Raw genomic sequence first — 13952 nt, 5'->3', positions numbered from 1 at the left:
TTCCCTGTTAGGCTCCTTGCAATGAAATAAATGCAGTTTAATTTATCAGTCCTACCTTGTTCTCTGCTTTGTCCCTGCCTGCCTTGACTGTTTGACTTTTGTCAACTGTACCAGTCTCAGATTGATCACTTTCCTCATTATCTCCATGGGTCCTCCCGTTACTTAACTAGTTTAAATCCTCCCGAGCAGCTGTAGCAAATCTCTCTGCAGTGTATTAGACCCCTTCCAATTCAGGTGCAATCTGTCCTTGTACAGGTCACTTCTACCCCAGAAGAGATTCCAATGATCCAAAAAAGTGAATCTTTCTCCCATAGTTCCTCAGTTATGCATTCATCTGATCTATCCTCCTATTCCTACCCTCACTAGCTTGCAGCACAAGGGGTATTCCAGATATTGCTACTCTCGAGGACCTGCCTAAATTCCTGCCTAACTCCTATATTGTCCCTTCTGAATCTCATCCTTTTCCCTTCCTATGTCATTGGTTCTAATGTGTACAATGACCTCCTGCTGGGCCCTCTCCTCCTTGAGAACATTCTGCACCCTCTCTGAGACACCCTTGATCCTGGCACCAGGGAGGTAATAAACCACTGATTTTTCGCTGCTGGCCACAGAAACGTCTGTCTGTACCTCGGACGAGAGAGTCCTCCAACACAATTGAACTCTTGGAACCCGACGTACCCCTCATTGCATTTGAGCCAGTCTCGAAACCAAAAACTTGGCTGTTCGTGCTCTTGTAAATTCCTCATTTCTTCTGTCACTCCAATCAATCCAATCGATCTAATAGGATTTGCAAGCAACGATATTCATTGCAGATATAATCCTCAGTAACACGTAAACTCTCCCTAAACTCCCATATCCAACAAGGAGAGTGTATCACTCTACTAAAAGCTATTTTTGCTTCTTTCAATCTACAGACCCAGAAATTAGCACTGTCTTATTCCTCTATAAAATGCTGCTACAGGCTAATTTAATGCTTATGGCTTATATTTTTAAGTTTAATCAAGAGACATATCTCAATAAAACACATAATCAAGAAAGAATTCTATTGAAGTTGATTACCTACAGTGACTTATGGGTGCCCAGTTTTGAGGTGCTATATCTGTTCGAAATTTCTCTCATTTGGTATGGCCATATGCCACAAAGTTCAATGGAGCGTATCCTCAATGTGTAGATGGGACTTCATCTCCACAAGGACTAAGCCAAGATCATTCCTTCCAAACCCTCTTGTTGGTTCCCTCGCTATTTGCTGCAGACCCAGTCTAACAGTTATTTCCTTTAGGACTCAGTTCAGTCAGTAGTGGTGCAACTACTCTTGGGGGACATCAAAATCCATTCCCCACCAAAGTGCATTCTGTAGCTTTACCACCAACAGTGCTTCTACTTGATGCTTAACATAAAGGAATACTGATTCACCAACTCAGAGGAGAGCGTTGCAGCAGGGTGCACTAAATGGTAATAAACAGGAAGTTTTCTTGCCCATGATAACCTGATGAATAAGATTCTTGAGTTCTGGAGTCAATGTTGAGGACTCCCAGGACAAATCCTTCCCTCCCCAGTGAAATACTGAGGGAATTTGGCAATATCTTTAAGACAAAGATATTAAATCAAGTTTCATCCAATGTATGTGGTTTCGAAAAAAACAGCAAGTTAAATTGTGGGTTCAACTTCCACTACAGGATTTGAGTAGACAGTCAACTGACACTTTCTAATGCAATAACGAGGAAGTAATGTCCCTTAGGTGCCATGTGAAACCCAGGATTTTATGAAAAATCCAAATGTTTTCTCGTGGTTTAGCCAATATTTATCTCTTAACCAACATCACCAAAAACAGTTCTTAACTTATCATTCAACTTATTACTTATTGGCTGCCACATTATTCTGCATAATGGTAGTAAATATAGTTCCATAAGCACACAGTTCAGTGGTTATTAAAATATTTGATATAACATGATAATAGAAAAGTTGCTTTGTAAAAGCATGTTCCACAAGAATGAAAGTAAACAACTGAATATCCCGGTTTTTATTTTCACTTTTTAAATTAACAACAAAGCACCATAAATTTAGCATTATCACTGAGATAATGAGGGAAAAGTCAAAAGAAAGACATTTGGTAAGTCCCCATGGCTGCTGCAGTGGAGGCACATTTGGGTTCCTCACAGCATCTGCATCCAGCACAAACTCATGAAGGAAGCGGCAGAGGGGAGGTCGAGCCCACTACGTGACTTGGCAGCATCAATGGTGGCTGCATCGGTGAAGTATGCCCAGAGCGGACTCTTAGCAGCGGAATCCAGTTTGGGCCGGTGCAGCATTGGTGATGGCTGTGTTGGTGAGGTGCAGTGAGGACTCCTGGTGGCAGTAGTGTTGGTTGAGGTAAGGTGGCCCCAGAGAGTGACAACTCTTGTTCCAACAGGTCAGCAAGGGGACCTTGGCTGGCTACTCCAAGCCCATGGCTGAGTACTTAACAAGAAGGACTGTAAAGTTCAACTTTATTTCTCTATTTTTCTGTCTTTTATATTCTATGTTTTGGTTTATTTTTCTATGTTTTAAAATGTGCTGGAGAGTGACAACTCTCGACATCACTTTTCATTGTATTTTGTAACAAAATACATGTGATAATAAATAAATCAAATGACCTAATATACAAGCTCAATGGAGTAATGGCCATCTGTGTTGTATTTTATTTAAGTAAATGCTGAAACCTTGTGGGGATATAAACAGAAACAGTAAATTGAACAGAGAATAAACAGGTTTCTCACCGTAGCCATCTGAAACTTTTTTGAGGATCGGTAAAAGATACCTGCCGCTGAAATCATACCCTCTCTCAATCAAACCTTCTTTCAGAGTCTCAAAGCCACACAACACCACTACAGGAGTGCCACCAAACCAGAGAGTGAATACTGGACCATATTGCTTGCTCAGCTGTAGAGACACAATAAACAACAACTGCTAAAAAGATGCTGAACCATGGACAACACCACAATATCTACTAACCCAATTGTATTATCCAACAAATTGAATGAGGGAGAGACTTACAAATCTGTTGTTCAGAAAACAGCTGGCCTTTTAAACTGTGGGGAGACACATGGTTAAATCTCATCTTGGTGTTGTCCAATGTCCAAACACATGCATTGCCAGCCAGATAAGCTGATTAACAATCCAGCGGCAAAAATCCTGTATCGTCCTTTTTTCCTCACCTGTGTCTCGGAGACTGGTTATATAGAGTTCCACACAAACTCAGGGCATCACAGCTCAGGCATCTTTGATTCGTCCAGTTCTAATTTGCACAGATCAATTTACTTAGAAATTCAGGCACTTAGCAGAGTACCTAGTTTATATTTCTTTTTTGGCTCATTAGAATCAGGAATGTTAATATTAAAGAATGGAATATGTCATTTGATGTATCCAGTTCTAATTTTTGACATTACCTGTTGAGGTATGTGATGATGCTGATCCTTTAACAAGGTTATATTGTCCTTGGCTATTTTTTCCCAGGGAGTTCACAAAAGCAGCAATTTCGAAAGGTCTGGCTTTCGATGGAATTTGAGGCCAATTTGATTATAGCTAACAGATACTGCCTCAGGCAAAAGGCTTTTAAGTTTAAAAAAAAACATTTGTAAAATGAAAGGGGAGCGGTCAATTCTCCCAGCTCGGCTTTACTCTGGTTTGGTTTGGTTTTTGGCAGTCTGCCTATTCACTAAAAGCAGTCAGGCAGTTTTAAAGCTGTACCCAAAGAAGCAGGTCCACGCTCTCTCTCTGCCATTTCTGCTAGAAGACCCTGTGTTTGATTTTACCTTTTGTGCCAAGGGGTGTTTATGGGGATTGTTGCAAGTATTGGGAACAGCATCATTAAGTTGGGAAGATCTGTTGAGTTTTCAGATATGTTAACTTATTCAGTACTCTGTTCTCTTTTGTTTGTGTTTCATTTGGTAATCTTGTAAATACATTCTGTTTTATTTAAAATTAAGTGGTTTGACCAGCTGCATCACTCCTGGAATATCCACTGTACACCTGCTTAAAACAACTCACAAATATTTGAGAAGATTTGTAGCTGAGGTTGAGGTCCAGGTTGTACGTTTGCTTGGTGAGCTGGTAGGTTTATTCTCAGACATTTCGTCACGATGCTAAGTAACATCATCAGTGAGCCTCTATTGAAGTACTGTGTTCTGTCCTGCTTTCTATTTATGTGCCTTCCTCTGTCAAGGTGGGTGATATCATTTCCAATTCCTTTTCTCAGAGGTTGGTAAATGGGATCCAAGTTGATGTGTCTATTGATGGAGCACTGGTTTGAATGCCAGGCCTCTAGGAATTCCCATGCATGTCTCTGTTTAGCTTGTCCTAGGATGGAGGTGTTGTATCAGTGGAAGTGGTGTCCTTCTTTGTTTGTGTGTAAGGATACTAGTGATAGATGGTCACGTCTTTTGGTGACCACTTGCAAGATTTACTTCTTGCTTTTGAAATGTAATGGGAAACATTGGACTGTTTTTCTCTATATCGAAAATCTTACTTTTCTCATTCTCTCCATATTCTTCAAACTTTCTCACTATTTAGGGAGACTTGATAGAAGTCTATAAAATTATGAGATGCATAAATTGGGGAAAAAAGATTCTGTCAACCTTGAGTTGAAATGTCTAATACTAAGGGGCATGCATTTAAGCTGAGGGGGGAGAAATTCAAAGGAGACGTGAGGGGCAAGTTTTTCTTTTGCACAGAAAGTGGTAGGTGTCTGGAATTCACTGTTGGGGGTATTGGTGGAGACTGATACTATAGAGGCATTTAAGGGGCTTTTAGATAAGCACATGAATACGCTGGGAATGGAGGGAAATGGACCAAAGGCAGGCAGAAGGGATTAGTTTGATTTGACATCATGTTGGGCATGTCATGGGCTGAAGGGCCATTTCCTGTGCTGTACTGTCCTATGTTCTATTTCCCATGTTCTTTATACTATGGAAAAATTATAAATCACACAACACCAAATAAACCTGTTGGACTATAGATTAGATTGTCTACAGTGTGGTACAGGCCCTTTGGCCCAACATGTCCACACCGACCCTCCGAAGAGTAACCCACCCAGACCCACTTCCCTCTGATTAATGCACCTAATACTATGGGCAATTTAGCATGGCCAATTTACCTGACCTGCACATCTTTGTGACTGTGGGAGGAAACCAGAGCACCCGGAGGAAACCCACGCAGACACGGGGAGAATGTGCAAACTCCACACAGACAGTCGCCCGAGGCTGAAATCGAACCTGGGACCCTGGTGCTGTGAGGCATCAGTGCTAACCACTGAGCCACCGTGCCACCCATTGTGAGATTTTTAACTATGTCCACCCCAGTCCAAACTGGCACCTCCACATTATGGAAGAATTAAGCTCACCATTAGTGGGCGGCACGGTGGCACAGTGGTTAGCACTGCTGCCTCACAGCGCCTGAGACCCGGGTTCAATTCCCGCCTCAGGCGACTGACTGTGTGGAGTTTGCACGTTCTCCCCGTGTCTGCGTGGGTTTCCTCCGGGTGCTCCGGTTTCCTCCCACAGTCCAAAAGATGTGCAGGGTCAGGTGAATTGGCCATGCTAAATTGCCCGTAGTGTTAGGGAAGGGGTAAATGTAGGGGTATGGGTGGGTTTCGCTTCGGCGGGTCGGTGTGGACTTGTTGGGCCGAAGGGCCTGTTTCTACACTGTAATGTAATCTAATCTAATCATTTTCAGTACAATACTGTACTTCCTTGGGAGTGCTGCTGAATCCAATCAACCAGTCATTCCTGAACACTCTTCAGCAACCATAACTAAGAAATAGACTATAGTAAATATTGAGACAATGAAAGGTGCTATGTAAATAGTATTCTTTTATCCATTAAAGACAATGTTGGGTTTGGCTGTGCCACACTCTTAACAGGTCACTATTGCTCGCGATGCATACAGTTTTACTAGTCAAAAGTGTGGCACTGCAGGAGAGTCGACGTTTCCAGTATAAGAGGTAAAAACAATGACTGCAGATGCTGGAAACCAGATTCTGGATTAGTGGTGCTGGAAGAGCACAGCAGTTCAGGCAGCATCCAAGGAGCAGCAAAATCGACGTTTCGGGCAAAAGCCCTTCATCAGGAATAAAGGCAGACAGCCTGAAGCGTGGAGAGATAAGCTAGAGGATGGTGGGGGTGGGGAGAAAGTAGCATAGAGTACAATAGGTGAGTGGGGGAGTGGATGAAGGTGATAGGTCAGGGAGAAGAGGGTGGAGTGGATAGGTGGAAAAGGAGATAGGCAGGTAGGACAAGTCTGGACAAGTCATGGGGACAGTGTTGAGCTGGAAGTTTGGAACTAGGGTGAGGTGGGGGAAGGGGAAATGAGGAAACTGTTGAAGTCCACATTGATGCCCTGGGGTTGAAGTGTTCCGAGGCAGAAGATGAGGCGTTCTTCCTCCAGGCATCTGGTGGTGAGGGAGCGGCGGTGAAGGAGGCCCAGGACCTCCATGTCCTCGGCAGAGTGGGAGGGGGAGGTGAAATGTTGGGCCACGGGGTGGTGTGGTTGATTGGTGCGGGTGTCTCGGAGATGTTCCCTAAAGCGCTCTGCTAGGAGGCACCCAGTCTCCCCAATGTAGAGGAGACCGCATCGGGAGCAACGGATACAATAAATGATATTAGTGGATGTGCAGGTAAAACTTTGATGGATGTGGAAGGCTCCTTTAGGGCCTTGGATAGAGGTGAGGGAGGAGGTGTGGGCGTAGGTTTTACAGTTCCTTCGGTGGCAGGGGAAGGTGCCAGGATGGGAGGGTGGGTTGTAGGGGGGCGTGGACCTGACCAGGTAGTCACGGAGGGAACGGTCTTTGCGGAAGGCGGAAAGGGGTGGGGAGGGAAATATATCCCTGGTGGTAGGGTCCGTTTGGAGGTGGCGGAAATGTCGGCGGATGATTTGGTTTATGCGAAGGTTAGTAGGGTGGAAGGTGAGCACCAGGGGCGTTCTGTCCTTGTTACGGTTGGAGGGATGGGGTCTGAGGGCGGAGGTGCGGGATTTGGACGAGCACTCTTCATCAGGAATGAGCAGTTTGACTGGGGTCCCTTGGTTGAGGTCCGCTGGGGTGAGATCGCCATTATGGATTTCTACCTTAGTAAGAGTCAAGAGGGAAGAATCATTTGAATTATTTAATGGAACACAAATTCTCCTTACCTTGATGAGAGATTTGTGAGGAGCTTTTATATCCATTTGGAACAAGTTGCCGACAATCGGGAGTGCAGGAGGAGCTGGAGGAAGTCTGCCGTACTGGGGCCGTTTGCTTTTGAGAAACCACAGAAGAAGCAGGACACTTAGCAAAGCTAAAAGCAAGGTTGTAGCTGGATTGCTGGAATCCATGGTGATCGCGTAAGAAATGAAAATAAGTTCCTGGAGGAGCAAATAAAAGCTGTGTTCTGGTTGCGATATTTGGTGAACTATCTGCCAGAGAAGACTAAAACGTAAGTTTCACTTAATTAAATCATAGTGCGATTAATATCACAATCAGCAACGCCATAAGTTTCAAGAATTAAAAATCCATCAGCACTGCAAACCTCCCTTCACTCTATTTAAATGAGGAGTACTAAAATAAAACTCGATTAAGACAGAAAGCTGTACGTTCCATGACACTCGTCAGTAATGTCGCTTTCGTTTTTTTTGTACAGTTCAGGATTCAGCCAATAACTGTGCCACCCTGCAGTCTGTCAATGCTTTTTTTTCCTTACAGCCAATATGAGCATGCGTCGTCTCGGAAAAGTTGGCACACCCTGGAAAAAAATGACCTCCCAAAAATAACACTGATGGTGCTTTGATAACTTAAGCTCTCAATAAATCCAACAGCCTTGCCTGTAATGGAGGGGTGACTGCACAAAACAATTGGAAGTTTGTAAATGCATGCAAGATTGAAATGCATAAGTATAAAGATTTTTAAAGCTAGGTGTGGAGACAAGCCCAAAAATTGGGAGGGACCTCTACTCGAAGGCAAGTTGGGTTTTCTTACAAGGTTACATTCTTTTAATGTTTTTGCATTTACATGTGCAGGTAAGATGACAAATTTCAGTCTGAGCAGGCAGACCCAGCCTGGAATATCCACACTATATTTAAAAGACAGACCGGAATAACACTTAGATTAGATTAGATTAGATTATTTACAGTGTGGAAACAGGCCCTTCGGCCCAACAAGTCCACACCGACCTGCCGAAGCGCAACACACCCATACCCCTACATTAACCCCTTCACCTAACACTACTTAACTCTCTGCAATCCAGGAACACCTTCCTTTTGCCTATCATCCCCATCCTCTGCATGACATATCAGAGAGCCTGCAAATGGCAGTGTCATGGTTCAGCAATGCTTCCTAAAGGTGCTGCTTTGAGGAGTTTGTAAATTAGAGGTGACCTTCTGTCCAAGAGATGGAATGGAATCTGTCCAGAGTCAGTAAAATGGCCTGGATAAAGCTGGCTGCAGCAAACAGTCCCTCTGGTGACCACTATAGCATGACTGGACAAGTGCTCCACTGTCTACTCAGTATTTTGTGCCCCAATGAGAGTGAGTTAATATTACAAGTTTGCTAGTGCTCATGAATGCCACATACCAGATTGGCTTCCAGGCATCTCCATCATATGCCTCATTGCAATCCACGTCTGTCAATTCATTGAACCTACCTGTGTCGTGTGGCTTATACTGGGGTAATACTACTTCTCGCCTATCTGCCAAGGCTCACATTTAAAAACCAGTGTCTGCCCACACCTGGCACCACTTGCAACAGGGCATGGACACAAATCCAGAAGCTTGCATATGCAATGATTTTGCCAGTATCAAATACATGTATGTATAGTCAGGCACCACACCATGATGTAGAATTCCAATGACACCTTACACAAATGAACTACAGATGTGCAAGAAAGAAGTGCACAATTGAAATGGAATTCAGCAGGAGTAAGGGAGGGATTGAGGGAGAGGAGGATGAGGGGATGTGATAGCCCCTACAAAGCCCAGGGGGAATCACTAATTTATCTCCTTGTGGGTCTTCCTGACTATGAGTTCCCTTAGTAACAGGCAATGGCCTGCCCAGTTGGAACTCATCACCTGAGCCCAAAATAAAGCAGACCCAGCAGTGCTTGGACCTGACATTGTGCACCAGTTGAAGGATGCTCAGGTACGTGATGGAATCTTGTCTGCATGTACCCCTGCTCAGACGAAATTTCACATTGGCCCCAAAGTCCTGAACCTCACTTGGGAGCCTGCACCCCATAACCTGAGCAACCTCCTGAATGTATGTACTATGAATATGAAAAAAAGGTAAAGGTCTTGTGGCAGTGCCCCTACCTCTGACCCAGGAAGTCCAAGTTCAAGTATGTTACATCTCTCAGATCAGGTTGATTAGAAAATACATAAAGCAGACTCAGGTGTTGGATCTGCCAAACTGTCTGTGTTGGATTGGAACTAGCCTATGTATGCCACAAGTAGTGGCTCTATTTTGGAGTTCAACAATAAAAAAAATTTTTAAATATTTTGGTGATGCTGCACAATGGCTCTGTGGTTAGCACTGCTGCCTTACAATGCCAAGGACCCAGGTTTGATTCAAGCTTGGGCCACTATCTGTGTGGAGTTTGTACATTCTCCTCGTGTTTGCATGCAGTTCCATTACAGTCTAAAGATGTGCCAGTTAGGTGGATTGGTCATGCTAACTTGATCTGAGGTGTCCAGGGATATGCAGGCAACGTGGATTAGGCATGGTAAAAGAGGCATAATGGGTACAGGGTAGGGGAGGTGGGTCAGGATGAGATGCTCTTCAGAGGCTCAGTGCAGCCCTTTCTGCACTGGAGGGATTCTATGATTCTGTAATGTTCCTTTCCATTGAGTTTACTGAGTTATTACAGGCATGAAGAGGGAGGATGGATGAAAAAGAAGAGCAAGAGAAATGATGGGGGGAACCAGATAGGTGGTCAGTGAAAAGGTGAGGGGATGATGATGGGACCACTGTTTTCTTTCCCTTCCTATCACACTCCCATGTCCCCATCACAGCCTCTCCAATCCCTCATCAGCCCTCTCTCCACCATTTAGTCCACAGTCCTTCACTCTGCCATTACAGTTCACATCACGTATAAAAACAGGCCAAGACTCAGGTATCCTTTGTCTGGACTCATGCCTCCTTGTCTGATGCTGTTAATTAATGTAACTAATTGATCCCCACCATTTTTCATATTGGCAATAAACCTTCACTTAAATGTGTGTGTGCTGTTCCTAACAAGCACGTATCCACAAATTTTGAATTGGTGCATAGTACACATGCATGTGGTGTCACTAGAATTGGCCCATTTAAAATGGTAAAGGAACTGCAACATTCAGCAGCTCAGGCATCACCAGTTCCCTGACCTTTCTCCAGAACTAGGGAACCAACACATCACATCGCCAATCACCAAAAAGTTACGTGGAACAAGGACGACACCACAAAAGCTGGGTTCAAGATGAAGACCTCATACGGGTTTCAGATATGCGCATTACATAAAACTTGATAGATTCCCATCACCTCTAACTCCTTTACCACATTCAGTTGCCTTTCATTCAGAGCTCTTTAACTCATAATCTCCTCCATACCACATTCTTCTTGCAAGTATTACAGAGGGTCAATTGCAGCTCTGGGGATTCACATGTTTATTCCGAAAATGCAGCTGAATTGTGCACATACCCATGCTAATGTCTCCTAATGCCTATACATTCCACACATGTAGAACACACACAACCAGCATGCATGCATACACACAATGGGTGGCATGCCAGAAATCAGAGTGCCAACAACATTTGAGGTACAGGTTGCCAGACTGGTAGGGGCTCACAGGACATCTGCATATGTGGAAGGAGAGATTAGATAGTTGCAGCCATCTAGTGAAAAATCCTCCAAGCAACTATTCCCAGCAACATCTCAAAGTCTTTGGTAAAGGTGTCATTTTGTGATACTGACAAATCTTTGTTTTCCTTAGTATCTTTTGGATCCTATTCAAAATACAGTCCAGACAAGGACGAACCTCAGTAACCCCAGGCCTACCTCGCTTGCTGCACATAAACACACCATTTTCTCGAAGGTTGCTCATATTATTTAAGCATTTAAGTCCTGTGTAAATGTAGGAAAATGGCAGAAAACTTAAACACAAAGAAATTTGAGAGTATTTGTGCACGAAACACAGAAAGCTGGCACACAGCTGCCGCAGATAATCGAGAAGGTTAATGGAATTTTGGCTCTTATTTCAAATGAGTTAGAGTATACAAGTAGGGAAGACATATTGCAACTGTACAAGGTGCTGGTGAGGTCACATCTAGAGTACTGTGAGCAGTTTTGGTTCTGTTATTTAAGGAAAGATATGATTTTATTGGAGGCAGTTCAAAAAATGTTCATTAGGATGCTCCCAGCAATGGAGGAATTGTCTTATGAGCAAAGGCTAAACAGGTTAGGGTTCTACTCACTGGGGTTTAGAAGAATGAAAAGTGATCTCATTGAAACATATAGAATTCTTCAGGGGATTGACAGGATAAATGATGAGGGAATGTTTACCCTCATGGGAGAGTCTAAGACCAGAGGACACAGTCTGAGAATAAAGGGGCACCAACTGAAGTCTGAGATGAGGAGGAACTTCTTTCAGAGGGTTGAGAGTCTTTGGAATTCCTTACTACAGAGAGCTGTGACGGCAGAGTCCTTGTGTATATTTAAGGTTGAGATAGATAGAGTCTTGATAAATCAGAGAATCAAGGGTTACAAGGAAAATGCAAGAAAGTGGACATGAGGAATGTTGGATCAGCCATGATCCTACTGAATGTTGGACCAGGCTCGGGTAAACCAACCTACTGCTCTTCCTGTTTCTAAAACTATGTACAAATAATAAAACAATTAAGACAAGTACACTGATGAATTCCTCACACACATTTATTACATAGGCTGTTCAAAAACAACATTCACCAATCTTCATGAGAATTAAGAAGACAATAAAATCATTCAAAACTGCACATTATATACAATTTCAGAACAAGCAAAGGTTTTTTTTGGGACTGAACCTTACATTTTTTTGGCTAAATGTTAAGGTTTATGGAGGAATTCTTGCTGCATAGCCTACTGAGATTGTTTATCATATCTTACCAAACGTGCCTCATTAACTTTAGTACCCTGCCCTAATATCTGATTCTGTCCCCATCTTACCATACACTATTCCTGGAGCAATGTGCCAGTCAGTGGATACCCACTGAAAGACCACGACCCCTGGCACTATTGCCATTACTTAAAAGGCAGCTGTGTGCCTGGACAAGCACTGATATTTTGAAGCTTCTCTACTTGGTTAAGGAAACAATCTGAACATGTCAGAGAAAGGAAAGATGGTGCCACAATGGAGATGGAAATGTGTTGCTGGAGAAGCGCAGCAGGTCAGGCAGCATCTAGGGAACAGGAGAATCGACGTTTCGGGCATTAGCCCTTCTTCAGGAATGCCCGAAACGTCGATTCTCCTGTTCCCTAGATGCTGCCTGACCTGCTGCGCTTCTCCAGCAACACATTTCCATCTCTGATCTCCAGCATCTGCAGACCTCATTTTCTCTGCCTCAATGGAGACCCAATTGAGGGGGTGGTGCAAAGTAGAGGCATCTTCTTCCTGGTGGGCCAACAGACCTTATTAAACTGGTCTGAGATCACCATCCAGGTCCATGGTACAGTGAAACAGACAGCAGTGCCATAAGGAGGTAATGACCTTCTCTGCTTTGCCAGGATAAGTACCATACTCTTCACTTTGCTACCTTACATTCACTATCTCTACTACTGCAACCACCTCTGATCCAGGTTCATGCTCTACCACTTTCGTTATTGCCTACAAGATATTTTCAGACGCACTCTCCCTATCCTCCCACACTATTAAGCCTGCATGGCCTCTGCACTGCCACCCACCCAGCTGAGATACGTCACTACCTTTTGATCACCTGCACGAGCACTAATGTCTGTGCTGTCCACTTTAACCTCACTCGATCCTTCCTATTCTCTCATTCCAGGAAAGACAGCCTTCAATAAGAAAGAAAAAGATCCAGATGGTTGCCGGAATGCCTAATATTAAAATCCTTAGCCACTACGAGAATAGAATTTCAACCAATGCAGGAGAAAACTGGGACTGCAGCTGTGGAAATGGCAAAATATTCATGCCCCCACCTAACCAAGTAAACACCATTCTGCTATAATAAAACAAAGAACTGCAGGAGCTGGAAATCTGAAACAAAAACAGAGATTGCTGGAGAAACTCAGCAGGCCTGGCAGCAGAGTTAACAGTTTGGGTCCAATAATTCTTCTTCAGAATTCCATTCTGCACTCCAAGTCTCACAGTGTTCCTTTTACTGATGTCTTTCATTGAACACTATCGTAACCATCTCTCTCTTTTGCCTTGAAAGTACTATTGGTACATTTACCTTCTCCACAGAGAAATGGCCATCGCTACCAGAAACCAACTCCACAACCTCTGAGGACTAGAGTACAGAGGCCTCAGAGAAAGCATCAGCAAGTTTGCCTCCTGCACTGCTCCACAATTCAGTGGGAATATTAGGTTTAGAAAGTTTGGGAGCACCTCATTGCAACAACTCTGCATTTGGCCAAGGAATAAGCATCCAGACTGCTAGCACTCAGAGGACTCGGAGATAAGGCAGTCACTCACCTTGTGATATCAGCAATCAGGGACTATGGGGGAGGAACAGGAACAGAAGATAGGAATGTGGGATGGAATGGCCCTTATTACCCAGAAGCTGCAGGAGGGCAGTTACTCATGCAGTGACCTGGCTGTCTCCATGGGCAGGTTAGTGGCTGCCATGGGGAGCCTGGTCCAGCATCTCAGGGTCTGCTGGAGAGGTGCACACACTTACATTCCATCACCACAGCCACTGGTCCTTATGACTGAAGACATGGTGACAGATGTCAGGGAGCCTTGCACCCACACACCAAGTGTCCC

At 44.0% G+C, this 13952-nt stretch overlaps 1 protein-coding gene across 1 annotated transcript in view; it reads right to left on the bottom strand.

The window, feature by feature from the left end:
* Positions 1-7642, bottom strand: part of LOC122542683 (cytochrome P450 2C18-like) — a 30171-nt gene extending 22529 nt beyond the window's left edge. The window contains exons 1-2 of the mRNA XM_043680660.2: positions 7162-7642; positions 2757-2919 (exon numbers count right to left, since the gene is read on the bottom strand). Coding sequence (XP_043536595.2) covers positions 2757-2919; positions 7162-7344 — 346 coding nt within the window. The 5' untranslated portion in view covers positions 7345-7642. The remainder of the gene's footprint in view (positions 1-2756; positions 2920-7161) is intronic.
* Positions 7643-13952: the final 6310 nt, after the last annotated feature.

The sequence above is a fragment of the Chiloscyllium plagiosum genome, unplaced genomic scaffold (assembly GCF_037043375.1).
Source record: "Chiloscyllium plagiosum isolate Xiang-an unplaced genomic scaffold, Cpla_swu_hap1 HiC_scaffold_47, whole genome shotgun sequence".
In the NCBI taxonomy this organism is placed as follows: Eukaryota; Metazoa; Chordata; class Chondrichthyes; order Orectolobiformes; family Hemiscylliidae; genus Chiloscyllium; species Chiloscyllium plagiosum.
The sequence above is the reverse complement of the archived record's forward strand: the minus strand, read 5'-3'. Positions and strand labels throughout refer to the sequence as shown.